This window comes from Gigantopelta aegis, chromosome 14 (genome assembly GCF_016097555.1).
Source record: "Gigantopelta aegis isolate Gae_Host chromosome 14, Gae_host_genome, whole genome shotgun sequence".
NCBI lineage: Eukaryota > Metazoa > Mollusca > Gastropoda > Neomphalida > Peltospiridae > Gigantopelta > Gigantopelta aegis.
Genome location: NC_054712.1, coordinates 52,597,285 through 52,623,039, shown reverse-complemented (window position 1 = coordinate 52,623,039; position 25,755 = coordinate 52,597,285). Strand labels below are relative to the sequence as shown.

The window sequence follows — 25,755 nt, the reverse complement described above, 5'->3', positions numbered from 1 at the left end:
ACTTCATCTCACTAACCACTAACTGGATAACTGAGGTGTGTTCCAGGGACAGCATGCTTGAATTATAATTGTATAAAAGCACGAAAATAAGTATAAATAATTTAATGAATTAATGTATTCTGAATGACCTCAGTCCAGTATAAGGCAAGTTAACCATGTTCTTTTACTTCAAGTTTCATTTGGTGGGAAAATACTAAACCATAAATCTAAGAAATGGCACACTAAAATGTATATAATTACTGAAGGCATGTAAACTGGCAGAACATTTGGTAAAACAAAACACTTGTAAGCTAATTCACCAGTCCAACTAATAATACAAATAGAAACAACAGCAAAAATCCAATAAAAACATCACACCCCCACACACACACCTGTGGTTCTTTAAAAAATAACAACTATAAAATCAACAAAACAAGTTAATAATCTATAAATAAATCAACAAACAAGTTAATAATATTAATCTATAAATAAATCAACAAAACAAGTTAATAATCTACAAATGAATGCTTCTGCATGTTACAAAACATAAACAATTACAAAACATATTGCTTTTCTTGCTTCTTTTTCCCCCCCCCCCCCAACTCTTCACAGAGCAACATACTAGTAGAAATAACTGTTCAGAGTTAATTTTACATTTTTCAAAACTTATTTTGGTGGTGAATGTGGTGACATCCATTAAAAAATGCTCTCTTTTTTTTATAGAGAAAATAAGGAATATACATGAATTGTATTGTTTTGTTAACAGGTACTTTACTTGTGGTGGTAAAATACATAAACTTAAACTAACAGATGGTAGTGGTGGAAGTGACAGCTTTTTGAAAACATCATCTCACTGACATAATTCATGAATAGAATCCTTGGAATAGATATATTCCATTCCTTTGTAAGGTAATATTCTTAACACAAAGTTAACACTGTAGACGGTAGCAGTGCAACTGACAGCTTTTAAAAAGTGTTCTCTCATTGCAAGAATTAGTGAGCGGCGTTCGTGGAATAGGGTGCATTCCATTCCTTGGCAAGGTGCTTTTCGTTAGGATCTGAAAGACCATAAAAGTTAAAATTGTAAGTAAATGTTTTACAGAACAGGTACCTGGAACACAATCACATCAGGACTGACACATGAAAAATATGGATTTGAAATGACAAAAACAACAATCATTCTGAGAATACTACTAAAGCAATACATGTCCCTTATCCGGTCCCGTACCCAACATTTTTTCATATCTGCTAAATTCAAGGTATAACACTGTCTTAAAATGTGTAAATTGCCATGGAAGTCAAATTTGACCTGTAACAGTTGGACCGGTAGAGGGACTTAAAAAGAAAAGTGAAAAAAAGTTAGTTTTGTTTAATGACACCACTAGAATGCATTGATTTATCAATCATCGGCTATTGGATGCCAAACATTTGGTCATTCTAACACAGTCCTAGACAGGAAACCCACTACATTTTTCCATTAGTAGAAAGGAATCTTTTATATGCACTATCATACAGACAGGACAGCTCATACCACAGTCAATCTCCACAGCATTGTCAATTGTCAGGGTTACACTGCAACATTTCTATGGAAACAGGACTGGTTATTAATGTTGGGAATTGATTGAAATTTCATTGTCAATCACTGGCTGTTGGATACCATTGATCTTACATCAAGTTGTTTAAAAACGTATATAATGAGCAAACGTGAGTTAGATACATTTTTAAACACTTAACAATGACTTGTAAAACAAATGGTATCTAACAGAAACAAATGTGATATTCTATTTGTTACATATTCTCAAAAACCTGTTAAACTCAGGGTAATGAGATTCAGGTTAACTTGGCCACAGAGAAATTGATTTCGATTAATCCTTTTTGATTGAATAAAATAGAATACACTAAACACATGAAAACAAACATCAAACTCGACTTATTTATATCAGTTCCATCGTCTAAACTGTAGAAACAATTACAGCCAATGTTTTTCGTGACACTCAGTAATGGATTTCTCTAACTGACCATTACATTGGTGGAGCCATTTTTCAATTTCAATCTTATTTTTTCATGCTTATATCCAATTTAGGTTCAAGCACGCTGTCCTGAGCACACATCTCAGCTATCTGGTCTGTCTGTCCAGGGCAGTAGGTTAGTTGTTAGTTGGTTAGTGGCTAGTGAGAGAAAAGAGGGTGCAGTGGCCTTACACCTACCCACTGAGCTCTTAAGAATTCACTCTGGGTTGGAGCTGATGCCGGGCTGCGAACTCTGTACCTACCAACCTGTAGTCAGCTATCTGGTCTGTCTGTCCAGGGCAGTAGGTTAGTTGTTAGTTGGTCAGTGGCTAGTGAGAGAGAAGAGGGTGTAGTGGCCTTACACCTACCCATTGAGCCCTTAAGAACTCGCTCTGGGTTGGAGCCAGTACCGAGCTGCAAACTCTGTACCTACCAGCCTGTAGTCCGATGGCTTAACCACTGCATCACCGAGGCCGGTTCGGTGGAGCCAACCCAATCAATTTTTGACTATAATCAATCACAGGAACATCGTTGCTGGTTACGAGTGAAAACATTAAATGATATGTTAAAACTATATCTAGTTAGCAAACCTGTTTCACAGAGCTTTGAAATACAGTTATCAATATCAGAATAAATGTTTTGTTCGTCCTCTGGTACGCTGGTTCGACCATCTGTTGATGGTGATCTAAAATAGTTATTAAAAAAAAAAAAAACTTAGATAATAAAAAAATATAATAAAAAAGTAAATAACTTTAAAAAATAAAAAAAATAAAACAAAGAACAAATATTTATAAATAATAATAACAAAATAATTGTTTTTAAATTATAATAATATATATATATATATATATATATATATATATATATATATATATATATATATAAATTTAATGCTGCTGTGTTTACTGGACTGTAATGTGCAACTAAAGCTGCTGTCTGCTGAATCTGCTGATTGAGTACTTACAGTGGTTGCTGCTGCTGAGTTTGAACTGAACTGTAATGTGCAGCTATAGCAGCTGTCTGCTGATTGAGTACTTACAGTGGTTACAGCTGCTGCTGTGTTTAAAATGAACTGTAATGTGCAGCTATAGCAGCTGTCTGCTGATTGAGTACTTACAGTGGTTGCTGTTGCTGTTTGAAATGAACTGTAATATGCAGCTATAGCAGCCGTCTGCTGATTGAGTACTTACAGTGGTTGCTGTTGCTGTTGCTGTTTGAAATGAACTGTAATGTGTAGCTATAGCAGCTGTCTGCTGATTGAGTACTTACAGTGGTTGCTGCTGCTGCTGCTGTGTTTAAAATGAACTGTAATGTGCAGCTATAGCAGCTGTCTGCTGATTGAGTACTTACAGTGGTTGCTCCTGCTGAGTTTGAACTGAACTGCAATGTGCAGCTATAGCAGCCGTCTGCTGATTGAGTACTTACAGTGGCTGCTGCTGCTGCTCTGTTCGATATGGACTGTAATGTGCAGCTATAACAGCCGTCTGCTGATTGAGTACTTACAGTGGTTGCTGCTGTTGCTGTGTTTGAACTGAACTGTAATGTGCAGCTATAGCAGCCGTCTGCTGATTGAGTACTTACTGTGGTTGCTGCTGCTGCTCTGTTTGATATGGACTGTAATGTGCAGCTATAGCAGCCGTCTGCTGATTGAGTACTTACAGTGGTTGCTGCTGCTGAGTTTGAACTGAACAGTAATGTGCAGCTATAGCAGCCGTCTGCTGAGTACTTACAGTGGTTGCTGCTGCTGAGTTTGAACTGAACAGTAATGTGCAGCTATAGCAGCCGTCTGCTGACTGAGTACTTACAGTGGTTGCTGCTGCCGAGTTTGAACTGAACTGTAATGTGCAGCTATAGCAGCCGTCTGCTGATTGAGTACTTACAGTGGTTGCTGCTGCTGCTGCTGTTTGAACTGAACAATAATGTGCAGCTATAGCAGCCGTCTGCTGATTGAGTACTTACAGTGGTTGCTGCTGCTGCTGTTTGAACTGAACAGTAATGTGCAGCTATAGCAGCCGTCTGCTGATTGAGTACTTACAGTGGTTGCTGCTGCTGAGTTTGAACTGAACAGTAATGTGCAGCTATAGCAGCCGTCTGCTGATTGAGTACTTACAGTGGTTGCTGCTGCTGCTCTGTTTGATATGGACTGTAATGTGCAGCTATAGCAGCCGTCTGCTGATTGAGTACTTACAGTGGTTGCTGCTGCTGCTGTTTGAACTGAACAGTAATGTGCAGCTATAGCAGCCGTCTGCTGATTGAGTACTTACAGTGGTTGCTGCTGCTGAGTTTGAACTGAACAGTAATGTGCAGCTATAGCAGCCGTCTGCTGATTGAGTACTTACAGTGGTTGCTGCTGCTGCTCTGTTTGATATGGACTGTAATGTGCAGCTATAGCAGCCGTCTGCTGATTGAGTACTTACAGTGGTTGCTGCTGCTGAGTTTGAACTGAACAGTAATGTGCAGCTATAGCAGCCGTCTGCTGATTGAGTACTTACAGTGGTTGCTGCTGCTGAGTTTGAACTGAATTGTAATGTGCAGCTATAGCAGCTGTCTGCTGAATCTGCTGATTGAGCCACTGCCGTTTCTGTTTGATGTCTGCATCATACTGCCGTCTAAACTCTTGCATCTCCTCTACACTTTTCCCAACCTGCAAATTATTATTATTAAAGTAACTGTCCCGAGTCTGCAGCCATTGCAAGATGTTTCCAACTAATACAGCCTTTTTTTGGCAACTAAAATTATATATTAAATACATTATTTTGTATGGAATACCAGTGCTTGTGTATCCAGTGTGTGTGAAGCAGTCATTGTTCCTTTTCTTCATGATATACATATATTTTTTTGGTACATACAAATTAGAAGGCAAAGAGGTGGGACGTAGCCCAGTGGTAAAGCACTCTCTTGATGAGCCGTCAGTCTAGGGTTGATCCTCGTCGGTGGGCCCATTGGGCTATTTCTCGTTCCAGCCAGTGCACCACGACTGGTATATCTAAAGGCTGTGATATGTGCTATCCTGTCTGTGGGATGGTACATATAAAAGATCCCTTACTACTAATGTAGTGGGTTTCCTCTGTATGACTAAATGTCATAATTACCAAATGTTTGACATCCAATAGCCGATGAATAATAAATCAATGTGCTCTACTCATGTCGTTTAACAAAACAAACTTTAGAAGGTAAAATCTGGTTTGGCCTACTACAAACATTAGAACAACAAACACCTTGTTTATACAGATAGTGATATTCCAAACATGAAAATATCTTTAATATGTTATTTCAGTCATCAAAAAGGACCTCTTAGTCGTAAACATATTACGTTACAATGTGTGTAATTTGTACCCGATTCTTTTGTTCTTTGTACAATAAAATATGTTGTCAATCAAAATTACAATAACAGCAAACCCAAGACAGGCATGTGGGAATGATATCTGGAGTGGAGGGGGCACAACCTCTAGTGGGTGGGGGGTGGGGATGGGGGATACAAGCCATATTTTTACCTTTATATAGAGTAAGGGAAAAAACTTACATTTTCGACCTGGAGTGGGAGGCGTGTAACACACACACACACACACATTCTGACAGGCATGTTATTATAACAACACTATATTCGGTCTTCATTAGTAGGTGGTTACTGTTACTGCCATAACCACCCACTTGCCATGCTTACAATTATACACATTACTATTCCCCATAAATAAGCTGCCTACTTTTTATGCTTATAATTATATGCCTTGAGTTGCAGCATTCAGTAAGCCCTGAGTCAGGCCACTGGCATCCAGAGACAGGACTCGGGATAGACATGCTTGAAACCTTCGTGGTATATGAGCATGAAAAAAACCCTCTCAAGACCAAGCATTCAGTACATATTCAGAAGAAAATTCATTTGATGCAGAGGAGAGGGTTCGAACCCCCCAATCCCTACTCTGCACATGCACAGGTTATTACTTTGAAAAGTGTAAGTATGATAATACTAATAATAGTACAAGCATGCATATAGGAAACCATAGTTATAAAAATAACACAGGTGCTGGAAGATGCCAGCAACAATTTGATGGGGAAGGAAGTATATTTTTTATTTAATGACGCACTCAACACATTTTATTTATGGTTATATGGCGTCAAACATATGGTTGAGGACCATACAGATATTGAGAGAAGAAACCTGCTGTCGCAACTTCATGGGCTATTCTTGATTAGCAGCAAGGGATCTTTTATATCCACCATCCCAGACAGGATAGTACATACCATGGCCTATGTTACACCAGTTGTGGAGCACTGGCTGGAACGAGAAATAGCCCAATGGGCCCACTGATGGGGATCTAGCCTAGACCGACCCCGCATCAAGGGAACGCTTTACCACTGGGTTACGTCCCCTCCCCCCCAATTAGGTGATATTTGGTAATTCTGACACGTAGTCATCACAGGAAACCCGCAGTGGCAAAGTGCTCGCTTTATATGCAGTCGGTTTAGGATTGGTGTGCCCATTGGGCTATTTCTCGTTCCAGCCAGTACACCACAACTGGTATATCTAAAGGCTGTGATATGTGATATCATGTCTTTGGGATGGTGCATGTAAAAGATTCCTTGTTACTAATGGAAAAAATGTAACAGGTTTCCTCTCTAAGACTCTATATCAGAATTACCAAATGTTTGACATCCAATAGCCAATGATTACAAAACTAACTAACTAACAAGAGTCACAATATTTTCTGATTAAATTATAGGTGTCCTTAACATATACACACACATGCATGCGCACACACACACACATGCATGCACACACACACACATACATACACACCCACACCCACAAACATGCACACATACACTGACACAGACACACACACACAAGCACAGACACACATACAGACACAAACAAGCATACACACACAGACACACACACATACATACACACACACCCACCCACACATGCACACACACAAGCATGCACACATACAGACACACACACAAGCACACACACAGACACAAGCACACACACAAACACATACACACACACACACGCATGCACACACACATGCACATACACACACACACAAACACACGCACGCACACACATACACACACACCAATTAACAACATACAAACCCGATCCATTTTACAAGCTGAATTGTCTTTGATCTTTCCGAATTTGTTCTTCGGCTTGTTGTTCATCTTGTCACAGGCACAAACACATTCACCGATTCAGCAATATATTTCTGAACTCGCCACTGTAGATTTTATTCAGTCTGTAAAATGTAATTAACACATGATTACATTATCAAAAGACTTCAGTGAAACTGATTTTATTCAGTCTGTAAAATGTCATTAACATATGATTATAATTTTTTTTTAAAGTATACCGGTATAATAACTACATAACCAGACATTTTTATTATGGATAAATATTGGTGTTTTATTTATATCTTGACCAATATTTTTAAACAAATAGCGCATAAAAATAGAACCTTTAGACACATGGGGGTTGTGTTAGATTTGTGTGCAAAATCTATGGGGGGGTGGGGGGGGGGGGGTGGGTGTCTAGTGATCCCTCCCCCGGAAAATATATTGGGGGGGGGGGGGGGGGGAGAGAATAATTCAGCCAGCAAAATATTTCGCCAACGTTCGCGAACTATTTGAATGGTTCCCGACATGGCCATTTGGTTTACTGTGAAGCGCATAAACCAGTCTAGTGGACATTTTTCTGCTCGGTCTGGCATAACGTGGCTCAGCCCCAAATTCAGCAAGCTAACATTTCACCAACGTTCGCGAACTATTTGAATGGTTCCTGACGTGACCATTTGGTTTACTATGCTGGGGCGTAGCCAGAGAGGAAAAACCGCCGAGGCAAAGCTAGACCTGTAAAATAAATATCAGTGTCATGGAAAAAATTAAATAAATCTGAGGAAATTCCAGACAAGGCAAGTGCCCCGTCTGCCTCATGCTGGCTACACCATTGCCATGAAGCACATAAACCAGACTAGCAAACATTTTTATGCTCGGTCTGGCTGAACTCAACCCAGCAATGTTTTGTTTGCCTAAAACGAAATCACTTGGCTTATTGAGGGGGTCCTCAATTCCATAATCGGTAACCCTCCATCTCATACGCCAATGTATTTAATAAATATCATGCCAAAATTCCTGACTTCAGCATACGAGACAGGGAGCAAAACCTCAAATTCGTGCAAAAATGAGACAGCTAATATTCTGGCAAAATGGGCTAACGTAAGACCTTTTTACCATGCATTTCCATCATTGTACCCTCAAAATTTATTGTAATTCATGTAAAAATGCGTAGTGATTTGTTTGCAACCCTAAATAGGCCTAGTAGTCAAAATGTTAAAAAACGGACCTTAGATGTTTACCTTGGTGAAACCTATTGTCCGAACCAAATTGTTAACAACTACAAAAAATTACTCTCCTACCTTTAATTGCCGTTAGATTTCATCCAAAGTTTGACCAGACACAAATCGCAAAAAAAACACTACAAACAAACAGATTCCACACACGAGACTGCAACGATGTCGCCGATATCGTCTTTGCTGAGATTGCATAGGGAAAAATACATGCATTTTTCTGCCGTCTGCCATGTTGCTTGTTTATGGAATACTCTTCAAGAGGGGTGAAAGCCTCCAAAGTATGTCATACAATTAATATGAAACCAATGATCTCTAGTGGTATCATTAAAAAAAAAAATAATAATAATAAAAAATAATAATAAATAATATGACGTCATCACGTTTGCTTTTATATCATAACATGTTATGATGTTGTTAGATTAAGTCCTATCCTTTCACCCCTCTTGAAGAATATTCCATAAAAAGTCAAAATGGCAGCTGGCACAAAATTACATGCTTTTTGCCCTATGCGCTCTCAGCGTAGTCGATATAGGTGACATAGTTATCATCTGGTATGTGGAATCTGTGTCATTGTTATGGGTTTTTTCAAGATTTCTATCTGCACAAACTTTGGAGGAAATCTAATGGCAATTAAAGGTAGGAGAGTAATTTTTCGTAGTTGTTAACAATTTGGTTCGGACAATAAATATAGCTAATGCTAATATAAATAAATGTTATTATCCAGATTCGAGCATTTTCATTTAATTCGGGCAAACGATAGCCTGCCCCCCCCCCCCCTCCCTCCCCACAAAAATGGAAGCCCGTACGCCGATTATTCCCGACTCTGAAGCTAAACTGCTGTAACCAAGGTAAACATATCGTGGCGGAGACGTTTTAAATCTTGTCATTTCTTGATGAACTACTGTAGCCTAAACCACATCACACTAATATTATGAAAACAATACTCTCGAAAACTGACGACAAAAATAAATACACAATTAAATTTTTGCATAACTATCAAAACATCAAGTCTTACATGTACCTGTCCTGTACCAAGTTTTAAAAAATAGTGATTGAAAACTTATTAAAATGTGAAAAGGGGAGTTAACTCTATCAAAAGCAAGAAGAAAAAAAACGTTAAAAAAAAAAAAAATCACCCTCAAATGAAATCTAGAAACTTGCCGACTTTTGTCAATAATTACATTTTGGTTGAACATAAAATTAAATTGTTTGATATACTAGTACAAATGTTAACAAAAATGTACATATATACACGAATGCTATTACACATTTCGTTTGTTTCTTTTGTGCATAAGGGGCCATTCAACAATTACCCTTGCCATTGGTGCCGCGGGAGTTGGAGGGGCCACTTTCACTTTTGAATTATTTGCGTATATATTTGTCATTTAGCGTCACATACATTGTATTTAAAAATAGACCTATTGACATTTAGGGCCTACCATTTACCATGATTAACTTGATTTGTTCATTTTAGAACATTTTCCGTGGGCGCATCTAGGTCCCAAATTAGAACCGAGTGCTTCAAGTGATTTGTTTTTACAATATATTTTCCGTCACTCACCCCCACACCACCAAAAACCCCCAAAACAAAACCCTACACACAAAAAAACCACAACTTCGCTCGCATAATTTCCTTCACAGCAGTGGCGTAGCGAGGGAGGGGGTACGTGGTCCATGCCCCATCCAATGTTTCTTTTAACTATTAAATTTGATAAAAATCATACATATATGGTGTGTGCTTCCCGACACTATGGATGGTGGTTTTGAATGCAGTCAATATTTGCAGTTACCGTACTCAATTGTTTGTTCCGTTATTTTTTCTCTAATCAGTATACTGACCACCCCAAAAAAAATATTCCAACCCCACATAATTTCTGGAACATCTGTAGTTTTGAATGCCTGACAAATGTCATAGTGTTTGTCATTTTCGTTGTTTACCGACAAAATATTAGTGCTGGGCAAAAAGCCTAAAATTGGGTGTGAATTTGTTGTGTAGTGGTGCTCGACATCGCCTGATGTGGCCACATCCTTGCTTTTTGCTGTCAACTGCAACAGCCCATGTGATAGAGGTTGGTTTTCTCCGTCGTGTTGCGAATTTAGTTGGAATTTTATCATCGGTGATTGGTTTGCACCAGTTGATCACCTTTTGAATACTCAGTCGGTTAGAATTATATGTGCATAAGAAGGATCTAAATTATAAGAAACATGAAACCTATTGTAGAGTTCCCTGGGATAAATCCTACCAATGGCTAATTTTACCTTTAATAATTATTTAATATCATTTTTTAACGTACACATATAAAAACCAAAAAAACAGTGCCAACATATTTACATCAATTCCATCATCTAAAGTGGAGGATCAATCAGTTAACATTTTCTCACGCAATCGATTATGGATTTTTATAATCGATCATCACATTAACATAGCGAAACTGATCAATTTTCGATTATAATCAATCACTGGACCATCACTACTCTCTCATACCACTCACTAACTACCAGAAAAAAACAGAAGAGAAAAAACCCACTTGGAAATTTGTTTAATAACATTGCATAAAAATTACATACATATATATATATATATATATATATATATATATATATATATATATATATATATATATATATATATATATATATATATGTAGTAGAAATAATAAATGTTTAACATATTTCTTTTTTAAAACATCAGTATATGTGTGGGGCACATGCACACACCCATTCACCCACACAGGCCCTCACACATGCATGTACACTTCCAAACACACACACATACAATCATAATCTCTCCAAGTTTGATAGCAAATAACTACAATAAAAAGAACTAAATCAATGTTAATTCAGATACGGCTAGTTAAATATCAGATATTGGTTTAAAAAATATATAAAATGTGTAAAAATTATGATTTGGTTACATACTAGCTCTATATAGGCACAACTGATTGAAAACACTGCTCTTTGTGACATATGAAAATACACATTTAACATAAAATACAAAATTGTATACCAGACAACATACTAAAATATGTCCAAATGTATTATGGTTGTAAAATATTTAAAGCAATGAACTATATTATTGACAATAATAAAAATACTAAATTAATAAATGTATTTGGTCAGTGTAAAACATGACCTACTGATACCAAGGTTGTAAACTATTTAAACCACAAAACTACATGTGAACAGCAAAAAATACCAAATAGATCAAGCCATTTGGTTAACATACGACAGGTATAAGGATTGCAAAAACATCTAAAGCATAAAACATCCAATTGGTTACAAGCACTGGGTTTACAACTTAAAAATATATCCAAAATTACCAAATACATTTAAAAACTTATTTTGTTACTGCACAACAAGAATCCTGATTGTAAAATAGAAGTCTAACAATACTAAGTACTTAAATCTATCTTATTATTTCACAATAAATATTGTGCTAAATAATACAAAACTGCATGATTGGGTGGTGCTATAGAAAACTTGAGGTAACTTGAGATCAAATTATTTAATTATAATTATGAAATATATACTACAACTTATTTTATTAATAAAGTTATGTCCAACAGAAACTTGCAAGCTCAATGAGCCCAGTTCTATTAACAAAAAACTTATATATTAGTATATTTAAAAACTAAAAAACCCAAAACAATATTTCTAATATCGACTTAGTCATTGTAATGCTTGAACAATATATGTACTGAAAACTCAAACATGTAAATTCTGCAATGTCATCGTGTTTAAAGTACAAGTAAAAACTAATTTTAAAAAATAAAGTCCAGTTGACAAGTGAAAACAGATTATTGTATATTAATTGTTTTTGTTTTTACCAATGTCTTATTTGAATACTGTATGCTTTGTATATTGATGTTTGTAATATGAATCATACTATTTAAGAAATACTAACTTTATTAATTAAAGAATACAAGTATTATGAGAGAAAAAAAGATGTAAAACAAAAACTGTATACTGTATGATCCCAGTCTAAATCACATATCAACTGGAAAAATTCACAAAATAATAATAGAACTTTCAAAGAATTTATTTTTGTTTGTATAAAAATACGTGTTTTTTACCATTGGCATCAAAAGCTAAAAAAATGAATTAGGCAATTATGCTAAAAGGCTGATGATATGTAATATTAAACTTTTGAAAACGTTATTATATTTAACAACCTAGATCAAACCAACTTGGAATTCTACCAGTTGTTTTATGACATAATCTTTAAAAAAAAAAAAAAAAAAAAAAAAAAAAAAAAAACCCACAAAAAATAACTGAAATATTTACAAAGATATCAACATTAAAAAACCTCATACATCACATTTACAAACAAACAAATAATTTATAAGAGTTATTGCACTTGTTGAGGGGTATCATAGAATATCAATGGAAATTAATGTTTTGGGGTTTGTTTGGAATTCTTTTTAATGCTGCCATTAGAAAAAAAAGAAGAGGTTTCGCAGTCACCCATTACTGTTTCAGATGGCGATAGGTGACCACAAGTGGAGATAGTGACTTCACAGCAATTTGCTTCCCACTCTTTACAATTTAGTGTTTTCCCTAGCTTGTTTTAGCATTACGTGCCACCATGCTTCAATACTCTAGCTCCATCTTTCACCATGCTGCCCTGAGATTTAAACAAGCCTTTTTTAATAATTCATTCTAAAACTGCCTTTAGCAAAATACTCGGAAAATGTAAATAATAAAATATCCCTATTATATACTTTGCCATTCAATTGTTAAAAGAAGCATATTAATTACATTTATTTTTATTTCAAATAGTTTTTTTGCTTTTAATAAAACCAAAAAGTGCCCTGAAAATTACCCAAAAGTGTTTAGTCTACCATGCGTTGCCAAATTTCTAGGAAAAACACAACAATTAAACCGACTGCTACGCCTCTCTATAGTCTTATTTCATACAGTTAAGAAGACCCGTTGCTAAAACGGTTTATTCCATTCATGTGCAGGGTGATTATTTAGTGGATTTTAAAATCCACACATGTAGGGTTGTAGATGGTAATGGTGGCGTGAAATCCCTTGGAAAATATCCTATTGTTTACGAGCTGCGTTCTTCGAATATGGTACATTCCATTCCTTTGGTTGGCGTTTTTCTGAAGGATCTGAAATAACAAAAGTTTGGATAAATGTATAGATGTTCTATATATATATATATATATATAGTACATGGTACAAGAGCCCACATGCTTATAAAACGTTCGAGCTCCAAAAGCAGGAGTACCCGGTATTGACTAGTCTTCAGATTTTAACTACATGCTACATGTATTTGTATAGGAGAGACTCTAGTAATATCTTGAATCAAGACTACAGGTTTGTAAGCCTAGGTAACCCCTGCAATTTCCCACAGCAATCAGTAATGCCATGGAGATTGCAGTGAGTTTTTAATTCTCCCTGGCACTTTTATTTTGCTCTTTGATTATATTCGTTTTGTTTTGCTACAACATTTTTGTTGTTTTCCGTTTACATTTTGTAAATTGCAGGGCTTACATAAGGTCTGGATTGATATATACTAAACCTATGTGGTTTTGTATTGAATAATACAAAAAATATACAACTGAGAAAAAACCCCACCCAACTATTTATTAATTAATTACTGAAGTAACAAACCTTTAATATTTACACCCCACTCCCAAAGTTTTAATTCAAATTTAAGGTGGGTCAACTCAGTGGTAAAGCGCTCTCCTAATGCACAATCGGTCTTGGATCAATCTGGTTGTTGGGCCCCTTATGGCTATTTCTCGTTCGAGCCTGATATATTAAAAGCCATGGTATGTGCTGTCCTGCCTGTAGGATGGTGCTTATAAAAGATCTCTCATTGCTAATAGAAAAATGTAGCAGGTTTTTTCTGTAAGACTATACGTCAAAATTACCAAATGTTTGACTTCCAATAGCCGATGATTAATAAATCAATGTACTCTAGTGCTGCCAGGGACTGGTATATCAAAGACTGTGGTATGTATAATCCTCTATGTGGGATGGTGATATAAAAGATCCCTTGCTACTAATAGAAAAATGTAGAAGGTTTCAAAGACTATATGTCAGAATTACATGATGTTTGATATTCAATAGCCAATAATTTACAAATCAATCTGCTCAAGTGGTGTCTTTAAACAGAACTGACTTTAACTAACTATAGTTGAAACATTTTCAGGAAGCTTGCCCCCAAACCCCTCTAAACATCTTACTCTCTTTGGGAGCTTGGGTCATTTCCCATTGGCGAACACAAACTTGCCCTTTTTAGAATTTTGTGACCCCTCCTCCTTACAAAATTGTGGATTATGATGGGCATACCTGTTTCACAGATCTTAGAAATACACTCATCCAGGTGACCATACACTGTGACTTTCGTGTTGTGTGATTGGCTACTTGATGTCGATCCACCTTCACCCGGATTTACATACGTTCTCTCCACTGATCTCTCCACAGTTACTATTGCCCCAGTGTCCATCGAGGATCTAAAAACACAAAATTCATCTTATTATTGGTACAGTTTAAAAGGAAACACCTATATTCTCTTTAGGCACCACACGAGGCGGGACGTAGCCCACTGGTAAAGCATTCACTTGAGGTGCGGTTGGTCTGGGATCGATTCCTGTCGGTGGGCCCATTGGGCTATTACTCATTCCAGCCAGTGCACTACGACTATATCAAAGGCTGTGGTATGTGCTATCCTGTCTGTGGGATGGTGCATATAAAAGTTTCCTTGCTACTAATGGAAAAATGTAGTGGGTTTTCTCTCTAATGTTTCACATCCAATAGTCGATGATTAACAGATCAATGTGCTCTAGTGGTGTTGTTAAACAAATCAAAATTTGTTTTAGACACCACACCACCATTTGGCAAGTCGTTACTTGTAGTAGCAGCTTAATATAGTCTGGTTTAGGAAATGGTTCCTCATAAAAAAAAAATACTACAAAATTCTGATGTGCCTTTTGAAATCTTTCTTTGATAATTACAAGTAGGATGACCTCTGTAGTATTTATATAACCCACTGGTTTGAAGTTACTTGTTATATGTAGTACTAACTGGTAACAACTGTGCAAGAGGTATAGTGCCACTGGTATAACAGCAACACGAGATGGTGCTCTGGCATGAGGGTGGCTAACTGACAATTGTTTTACATGTTACTTGTCAGTCGAGAGCACTCCCAAAAATTAGTAGTCACATGACCTTCTCGATAGTGTTGTATTTTTCACAGAATATGTTCTGACATAAAAATTGTACTGAACTGCATGGAGTAATTAATGGTAGCATGGAACCTTGAGAGAACCTTTTGTTCTGTGGTAACTCGGGCACAGATCCAGGATTTCCAGGGTCTACATACAATTACTTTTATGGAAGCTGTATATTTATATTAGCAGTAAATGTATTTTAAAATAAGTGGAACATTTGTTTTTCACAGTGAGAGGGGGGGGGGGTGGGGGGGGGGGGGGGGTGGGTTCCAGACCTTCTCAACCTCCTTGGATCCGTGCCAGTAAATCAATTTGCATAGGTATGATTGGTAATCAAATGAATTGCCCTCTGTTTCTCCTGTCAGAATTTTTCATATTCCAATCAGAGTCCCATGACAAATATACCATGTTCTGTGGTATGTGCTGTCCTGTCTATGGGGGAAAGTGCATACAAAACATCCCTTGCTGCTATTCATTGTGGAAAGGCCATCTGGCAGCAGCCAGTTTCCTCTCTCAGTATTTAGGCAATGTATTGAAACCACATCAATAAATTAACTAAATCATAGAAATATTTATGTATTATAATTTTAATAAATAATAACAACAATAATAGGACGTAATGGAAAACATAGTCTGACCAATTATATGGACGTAAGTTGTAAACCCTGCCTGTATATTTTTAATGGCACTGCAGAATTGTTTTATCAGTTCATTTTACACCCCCAGGGCTCGAACTTAACGATGGCACCGACGGCAATAGCTGTCCTTGAGATATACATTGTCGTAGGTAGAAACTCCCCAACAATGGCAAAATGTATACACCTGGTGTACATTAACTGCCAATATTTAACACTTACTCACTTGAATGTCTATATACAACAAAATAACCTTTCAATCATGTTTATTTGCTGCAAATGTCACTTTAAAAATATATTGCCATAGGCAGGCTCAAAATTGCCGTCGGGTGGCCGATTCAGATATGGCAATTATTTTAAAAATTGCTGTGGGAGACAAATTCTTAAGTTCGAGCCCTGCACCCTCACCCCCACCCCCACCCCCACCCCCACTATGCCTTGAATGTTTTAGCAAAGTTCATATGTATTACTTACTCTAGCTGCAAGTCTTCATCTTGTTTCTGTCGGTACCGCTCCTGTGCCTCGTGTCTCGGCTGTGTCCTCTCAGACGCCGGAATGTACTTAGTGTCTTGTTGAGTGGAAATTTCAACCTGACTGTTGAGCCATTCTCGCCTCTGTTTGATCTCGTTGTCATACCACTTTCGGAACTCCAGTGCTTTCATCTCTTCCGGACTCTTCTGACTCTATAAATTATAACACCACCATCAATAAATAATAATAGCATTACTGTACATTCCCAGTCTAGAACTCGCTGCAGTAAGACATGTTTGTTTCGTGTGCTCTACTTGGTGTAATCGTCCATTTTGTTTTGTTTTTGTCAACGAAATGGAGTTTTCTATTGGGATGTATGTGGCCATTGGAACTGATTGAACACTGGGATGCTTCTCGTTTTGACAACTTGCACCACCAGGTTGGATTCTTTTTTTAGCGAGATTCCTTGCCTGCACTTAATTTTTCGACTGACTTTTGTCAACATTTTTTACCATGACTCATATGACGGCCATTCTGCAGAATGCCATGCTTGTTCACATTTAGTCTCTTCATGTCCGGACCTGTCCTAGGAGCACTAGAATATTGACTGCCCCACTCTAAGAAGAAATAGGATGCGGGGTCGTTCCCTACTACTCTTAACGGCCTTAACGAGGCTACACATGTGGACATATAGATCAGACTTTAAACTTTCAGACCTTTGTTCAAACTTTTATGTAGAAATTACTCTTTTAAAAAAAAAATATTATTAAATAGTCCGATCCTCTCTTCTTTCTCTTATTTATTTTTGGACTGTCTTTCTAAAATGCTCCAAATTATACAAATATTCGGCTGAGCAGTAAATTCCTTTTTATATTTGGCTTGTTAACTTTTTATTTCATTCTTTAAATTCTATTAACTTTTACACTAATTGTTATTTTGAAAATTCTGCCCATTTCCAACTCTGAGATTGTGCTCAGGAGAGACGTGCTTGAACCTTAATTGGGTATAGGCACGTTATTATGTTATCCAATCCAATTATTGTTACAACTTAAGCAGGGGTTTCCACAGGGCCTTAAGGCCGTAAAGTAAAGTAAAGTAAGCACTTTACCGGTGTGTAAGCGCCTTACATCAATTGCCGCTACGCCTTGATTTTAAGTGCTTTAGAAAAAACAATTAGGCCTACCACAAGTTTGAGTGTGGTGGTTGATTACCTCTTGCGAACAACTTGTGTAACAGTATCTCAAAGACACCTAATCACCATGATCGGTAAAACATCTGAATACCTAACAATGGACCAGTCTTTAACTCACAATCTTGTGTTAATTGATCTTTGGTAATTTTACAAGACATCTACTGGGACCGCTAATCTGCCAGGAAGGCGCTTAAGCGTAACAGGATTCTCGTGTCGAGCAATCAAGCTTCAAGGTCGATCAAGGAAGATGCCAATTGACAGAATAAACTGTACCATGTAACTGAATAAACGATAGGTGAAGCACTGTTTCTATCCTAACACCCACTTCCCAAAACACACATACACTGAAAAGATTGATCTGTGTATGTGACTGTGTCTGCCCACTGAACATCGAAGGAAACAGACATCGGCGAGTACAAAAACTTTGATAAAACCTTGGTTACTATATCCAATACCAGTCTTTTTTATTATGTCCAATACCAGTCTCTCTTCTTTTTTTTGTGGTCTGTTTGATACATACAAGAAAAGTTATATTTTATTTCACCAATAAAAACATTTATTTTATTTTTATGTCGGCAATTTCCGCCTGGAAAACCCCCACTTATTTGGCACCAAATATGTCACGTGATCAGAACAGTCATTCTGTCTTTTGTGCCCATTCACTGTTGTCTGATATTTTGTCATCAGTTGTCGATTTAATTTGCCGTAACTGATTATTTTTATTTACTGTCATTTGTTTATTCACTAATTCTTAATAAAAGATGAGACATTTTTGTTTTGTTAGGGATATGATCGCTTATAAAAAAACCCAGAAAGTTGTGTTTAGCATTACAATTATATATCTTGGGTGCCAAATAATATTTATACCGCCTTTATAAAAACGAAACTACTTTTATCATCTGGCAATATCAAAGTGATCGATTCATTTGAACAAAATAGAAATAAAAAGGTCAGAACAGTGTTATTCCACATATGAGGATCATATTTTTTTTTTTTTTTTTTTTTTTTAGACATCTTGAAATTTTTATTACAATATAATAAAACTAATCAGTTCACCAAAATGAATGCCTGTGAATGACAGACTGACATTATCTTTGGTTCAATTACATAAAATACATTGTACCAATCTTTTTTGTACCAGATACTAAGTGGCTAAATAAGGGGTAGGCCTAGCCACAGTCAACTAACACACAACGATATACAGTATTATCGCTTGGTAGCTTTTAAATGTTTTTAGTGGATTTTTTTGGTTTTCTGATTTATTTGGATAAACAAGGGGGAATTGGGGGGGGGGGGGGGGGGGGTATTGGAGTTGCTCAGTTGCCCACCTTTAATTTTCACCCAACGAGAACACTGACCGGTCTTAACAGAATGCTGACATAATAAACATAAAATAGGTAATAATTATAATAATAAAATAAATCATATAAATAAATAAAAAATAATTTTAAAAATATAAAATAAATAATATAATAAAATAAATTTAATTTAAAAATAAAATAAAAACATGATTTGCTAGATTGAAGGCAAACAATTAATTGTTTTCAACCCACTACCCCACTTATTTTGGCTTGATTTGTGTTAAACTGATGCTAAAAATGTAAGTGCCTTAAAAACAATCCTGGGGAAAGGCACTTCTGCATAATAAGCCAACATCCACAAAACATTCTACTGAATATGGTCAACTGGTAAGCATCAAGAAACATTTAGTGTTTTCAATGTCAAAATTATTTTAGAATTTACATCAACGGCCTATTTTTTAAAACTAGAAGATGGGACTTTCTTAAAATCTTGATGTCCCTTGATTCTTTAATCACATCTCACCTAGTTATGTCTCACTAGGATACGGCCGTACGACTTGACCAAACACAGTTCAACCAGTTACATTGTAAACTCTGGCTTGACCAAACACAGTTCAACCAGATACATTGTAAACCCAGGCTTGACCAAACACAGTTCAACCAGTTACATTGTAAACCCTGGCTTGACCAAACACAGTTCAACCAGTTACATTGTAAACCTTGACTTGACCAATCACAGTTCAACCAGTTACATTGTAAACCCTGGCTTGACCAAACACAGTTCATCCAGTTACATTGTAAACTCTGGCTTGACCAAACACAGTTCAACCAGTTACATTATAAACCCTGACTTGACCAATCACAGTTCAACCAGTTACATTGTAAACCCTGGCTTGACCAAACACAGTTCAACCAGTTACATTGTAAACCCTGGCTTGACCAAACACAGTTCAACCAGTTACATTGTAAACCCTGGCTTGACCAATCAGATACCTGTTTTCTTTCTGGCAGTGCAATTAAAATCTTCATCTATTACATGTAATAAACACATTTGAGTAGATGTGCTTTATATTGGGATACATGGGTGCAGAGTTCAACAAATCCGCTAGCCCGACGCCTGTGGCTAGTGGTTTTTAAGTTTGGGCTAGTGAGAAACGCAAAACCACTAGCCCGCAGCGCTAGTGCTTTCCACCCCACCTCCTTATTGCTCGATCGTGGGGTTGTTTTTTGTTGTTGTTTTTTTTCCTCGGCTGAAATTTCGTTTAATAAATTTGATTGTGACGTTTGTCATCGAATAATATCAACAATGCAATCAGTATATAATAATAATCCACTTTAACTAGGTCTGCAAACTGCAGTAACATGTTATCTCTACATCGCCACAGTTACAGCATGCATTGTTTACTTTTCCCTTTCAAGTTTCTGGCACAGGAAATAAGTCTAATGACATACATGTTTTGATTGGTTGGACACGTCACATGGTAGTGAATCTCGCACATATGTTTTAGGCTAAGAAACTTGCAAATCACCAATCGTGACGACAGGTTAATCTCAATCAAGTAAACCCCAGTCATGCTTTGAATTTCAGTGTTTGTTTTATTTACCTATTGTTTTCTAATTTAACACTTCGCTGACATGTGGTTATCGGCAATCGGGAAAACAATTTACTTTAATGGTAACCGCACATGCAATGACTCTGCTTGGCCTATTACGTGTAGCGGTCTGGATATTGCGTCACAGCTGCCGATACAAGATGACACCTTTTTTGTTCATCAATTAACAACGGATTAGATGTTGCCGTTATATTCTTTTGATATCGGTCTGACAGGGGATAATGCCCTATATTTGAACAATTGGCATCACCGTTCCTGGCGACATAAATAGTAGGGCCCTAAATCTTAGTAAATGTATAACCCGGCGTGCGCTACAACAGCTTGTTCTGAATGTGCACGTAAAACCCTATGACATGACATGTATAACCCGCTACCGAATACACTGAACCATCTATTACCGTGTGTCACACTGTCGTATCCTCATTTAAATTTAATTATTTTGATAGTGAGTTTAGATATCAACCATGAGTTTGCTCAATTATTTTTCCCCGGAGGGAGGGCAAAAGCGAAAACGGAACAATGACGATGGATCACACTTGACAAAAAAACAAACGTACAACACGACAAAAAACTGAATTGTATAAAAATCCAGTTATAATTGATCAGGAATTTGGGCTAGTGCTTTATCTTGGTGGGCTAGTGCTTTTCACAAACCCACTAGCCCTGTGGCTAGTGACTTCTCATAATATTTGTCATACTTTGGGGTGGCTTACAGAGTGTATACTACCAAATCAAATCACATAGACGACAATAGTAACATATGTGGCTAAAACTAATACCTGCAGCATATCAATCAATATAAACGCCACAGATATAAATACTACCACCCCTCACCCTTAAAGTGAATCAGAAAAAATTGGGGCGTCAAGCTGCTCATATCTGAGATAACGTGTAGCGTCTATGACTACCCTAGTTCCACACAAAATTTGAGTAAAATTTTTTTACAGGTACCCATACATGTTTCAAGTACAAAGCTACTCGACACAGTGGTACTAGATGAAATAAAATTGCACATATTTTTTTGCCCAGATGTAATTTTTTTTTTCTTCACAACTAACACACATTTATCACCAATTACAGGACTTGTGGTGTTCACTTCTCTATCAAAAGTTTGGAGTCGGTATCTAGATTAAATATCCCATGCCTTGACTGGGATCCGAACCCAGTACCTACCAGCCTGTAGACCGATGGCCTAACCACGAGGCCACTGAGGTCGGTGGGAAAAGAACGATATGTGATACACCCGAACAGAATAAAAACTTATGCTTCTGTAATACCAACGTACGTTCTTGTACATCATAACATGGTGTCAGACAGTAAGTAAACACACACCCACAACCATAATATTGTTTCATACTACAAATGATGATGGATTCGCTCTATAGTGGACTACAACTGAAATTCGACTGGGAAACGCCCGCCCTGTCAGAGGCTTGGATAAAATTCAAACAATATGCTTGACTAATATTCGTTGGACCTCTCAGCGAAATAACGGATGTCCAAAACGTTAGCTATTTATTTTTGTGGACTGGCGAGAAGGGCAGAGATATTTACTCTACGTTCAACTTCGCTCCAGGAAGGGCGACCGTGGAGGCAATAAACGACACACCTGCAGTGCCAGCCATCCCAGCGGAAGACCGGAACAACTGCGATACAGTATGCAGTAAGTTCCATCAATATGTCACCCCAAAATCCAACGTCACATTTGCGAGATACAAGTTTTACAATCGTACCCAATCAATCCCTCCACGAATCTGTTGACTGTTCCAGCGCAATAACATCATGGCACATTATTTTCATGATAAACTGTAATATTCCTTGGTTCTCATCATACTACTGTTGGGGTACTTCTATCGCCATTTGGTTGTAGAGGACGATGTAACATGATTTAATATTTCTTCACCGGGGGTAGAACACAGCCCAGTGGTATTATGCAATTCCTTGATGTGTGGTCGGTCTGGGATTGATCCATGTCAATGGGGCCCATTGGGCTATTTTTCGTTGCAGCCAGGGTACCACGACTGGTATATCAAAGGCCGTGGTATGTCCTATCCCGTCTGTGGGATGGTGCATATAAAAGATACCTTGCTACTAATGAAAAAATGACTATATGTCAAAGTTACCAAACGTCTGACACCCAAATATCGATGATTAATAATACAATGTTGTGTAGTGGTATCGTTAAACAACACAGACAGACAACTCTTTCTTCACTCTCACCAGACTACTGTCAGGATATTTCTGCTGTAGTTTGGTTATGTCATCAACAAGCTTTTGCCGATCCGCTTCATCCACCTCTGGCAAGTCCTGTGATTCAGCCGCTTCCAGGGATGGTTCCTGGCTCTGTTCCGGCACTGGTCCCTGGCTCTGTTCTGGCACTGGTCCCTGGCTCTGTTCCGGCACTGGTCCCTGGCTTTGTCCCACAGCTGGTTCTTGGCTCTGTCCCGGACCCTGTCCCTGCTGATAAAGAAAGCTTTCAGTTAACTGCTGTGTTCAGGCATGTAAAGGTTAACTTTGTGTGTCTGTGTGTGTGTGTGTGTCCAGGGACAGCATGCTTGAATCTTAATTGATAATAAGCATTAAAATCAATAATAAAAATAGATAATCCCAAGACAAGTGGTTTTAAGAGAACTGTTTGATTCTGGACAGACAGCCAAATATACCCTGTAGTTGTGTCTGTGTGTGTGTCCTGGGAACAGTATGCTTGAATCTTAATTGTTATTAAGCATTAAAACAACTTTTAAAGAGTTGATACCAACACAAGTGGTTTTAAGATAAACTTTTCATCTGATGTTACCAAAGATGCAAGCTTGGCTTGAACCCTCTGTGTGACTCGTTCGTCGATCTGCGCTATAGATTTTTCTCTGAGCTTTGAGCCGAGAGTTGCGTTTTTGGCCGAGAGGGCATCGATGAGATCTTTGTGCTCCTCAAACAGCCGCCTCATGTCGTGGTCCATTGCGGCTCCCCGGCTCTCAAATGAGATCATCTCCAGCTGGATGCGATCGGCCGCTTCCATAACACTTTCGTTCCACACCGCGAGGGATTCTTTGTTCTACAACAAGACAACCAATTTGTTATTCTGATGCACTCGCTTGAGGGAACACTGTGTGTGAGTTGTGGTATCACACAGCAATAACACACATATGCTAGAAAAAAATTCAAGGTAACTCCACCCCTTTCTCGAAAAAAAAAAGAAAACAAGGAAAAAATAAAAAGGAGTGAAAAGGTAATCCAATCGAAAAACATTGACAAATTTGCAGAAAATAATGACATTTTATTCAAGTAATTAAAAAAACTAAACACAAACAAACAAAACATAAAACAAACAAAAAACAAGAGGCCCATGGGCCTAAACTGTCACTGAGTAAACTGTCAACTCCACCTACCAGACTTAAGGAGTATACAACACCCATTTTCTTAGGGGTGGATGGGGTCAGAATGACATAATTCACGATTTTGCTTCACCCTGGGTCAAGGATTATTCCTACCAAATTAGTTGGAAATGGGCTAGTAGTAGTACAAAAAATTACAGTTTAAATGCATTTCTCTATTCAACTCATCCCTCCCATGGCACAAATGTGGAACCCAACATTAACACCATTTGCTCTGCCTGTTGTGCAATCCTTTTGACTTTTTTCTGATCAATAAAATAGCTCAAAACAATTAATAGCATTTACTGAAGGAGCTTGTGAACGGGAATAAGTAGAAGACTGTTAACCCTTTTGTAGCATGACGGTGTGCGATGCACATTCTATTCAATTACTACGTGCACCCAAAGGAGAGCTACACGCCGCTGTTAGTTTTAACATCATGAAAAGACATACATCCATGATGTCATGTCAGCACAAACATGAAAAGGTTAATGGTAAAGACCAAAGCAAAACAGGGGTCAAAATTGGCTAAAATTTCTGTTGGATATTTGGTCTGTCAAGTTAAAAATTCATCCGGCCCTAATCAAAACATGCCAGAAGAAACATGATCGACTGAAACCAGTGTGTGAATATAAAATTAATACAACTGCCAATCCGACAGGACATGAGGCAAAAATATCATCGCCCAGGTCGTGGTGATGTTGACAGGTGAAAATAGGTCGGAGCGGCAGCATTTTAATCCCTGCAATACGTACCGATTCGGTTTCATTTTTGAGTTCTTCCATTATCTTGTTGAACTTGTCGTAGGCGTCGATGATAGCGTGGTTGTGTTCAGCTCCTGACGCCACGTCCAGCTTCTTCCTCAACTCACCACTCTGTTCATGGATGGAAGTCAGTCTGTGAAGATTATTAAAATGTCATTAACTCAAGTCTCAGTAGATATTACAATTTCATTTAGCGGTTAACTTAAAAAATGTCATTACTAAACCCTGTATACATAATTAAAAGCTATGGCAGAGATAAGAATGATGCCCCCATTGTTGTTTTAGATTAAGAATGGTCCAGATGATGCCCCCATTGTTGTTTTAGACAAGGAATGGTCCAGATGATGCCCCCATTGTTGTTTTAGACTAAGAATGGTCCAGATGATGCCCCCATTGTTGTTTTAGACAAGGAATGGTCCAGATGATGCCCCCATTGTTGTTTTAGACAAAGAATGGTCCAGATGATGCCCCCATTGTTGTTTTAGACTAAGAATGGTCCAGATGATGCCCCCATTGTTGTTTTAGACTAAGAATGGTCCAGATGATGCCCCCATTGTTGTTTTAGACTAAGAATGGTCCAGATGATGCCCCGATTGTTGTTTTAGACAAGGAATGGTCCAGATGATGCCCCCATTGTTGTTTTAGACAAGGAATGGTCCAGATGATGCCCCCATTGTTGTTTTAGACAAGGAATGGTCCAGATGATGCCCCCATTGTTGTTTCAGACTAAGAATGGTCCAGATGATGCCTCCATTGTTGTTTTAGATAAGGAATGGTCCAGATGATGCCCCCATTGTTGTTTTAGACTAAGAATGGTCCAGATGATGCCCCCATTGTTGTTTTAGACTAAGAATGGTCCAGATGATGCCCCCATTGTTGT

At 37.6% G+C, this 25,755-nt stretch overlaps 2 protein-coding genes across 3 annotated transcripts in view; both read right to left on the bottom strand.

Annotated features, from left to right (window-relative positions):
* Positions 1 to 572: 572 nt before the first annotated feature.
* LOC121389037 lies at positions 573 to 9,453 on the bottom strand. Of its 2 annotated transcripts, none has more exons than XM_041520645.1 (5): positions 9,357 to 9,453; positions 7,092 to 7,231; positions 4,481 to 4,632; positions 2,579 to 2,673; positions 573 to 1,037 (listed from the first exon to the last, which is right to left on the bottom strand). In XM_041520645.1, the coding sequence occupies exons 2-5, from the start codon at positions 7,155 to 7,157 to the stop codon at positions 973 to 975; spliced, it is 378 nt and encodes a 125-aa protein (XP_041376579.1). In that variant the 5' UTR covers positions 7,158 to 7,231; positions 9,357 to 9,453; the 3' UTR covers positions 573 to 972. The 2 variants fall into 2 exon arrangements, with proteins under 2 accessions (XP_041376579.1, XP_041376580.1); XM_041520646.1 differs by having other exon boundaries at positions 9,363 to 9,439.
* Positions 9,454 to 11,166: 1,713 nt separating this feature from the next.
* LOC121388757 overlaps positions 11,167 to 25,755 on the bottom strand; it is a 29,704-nt gene continuing 15,115 nt past the window's right edge. Inside the window, exons 9-14 of the mRNA XM_041520250.1 lie at positions 24,867 to 25,008; positions 23,538 to 23,792; positions 22,961 to 23,200; positions 16,638 to 16,846; positions 14,648 to 14,811; positions 11,167 to 13,458 (exon numbers count right to left, since the gene is read on the bottom strand). Of these exons, the coding sequence (XP_041376184.1) occupies positions 13,388 to 13,458; positions 14,648 to 14,811; positions 16,638 to 16,846; positions 22,961 to 23,200; positions 23,538 to 23,792; positions 24,867 to 25,008 (1,081 nt within the window). The 3' untranslated portion in view covers positions 11,167 to 13,387. The remainder of the gene's footprint in view (positions 13,459 to 14,647; positions 14,812 to 16,637; positions 16,847 to 22,960; positions 23,201 to 23,537; positions 23,793 to 24,866; positions 25,009 to 25,755) is intronic.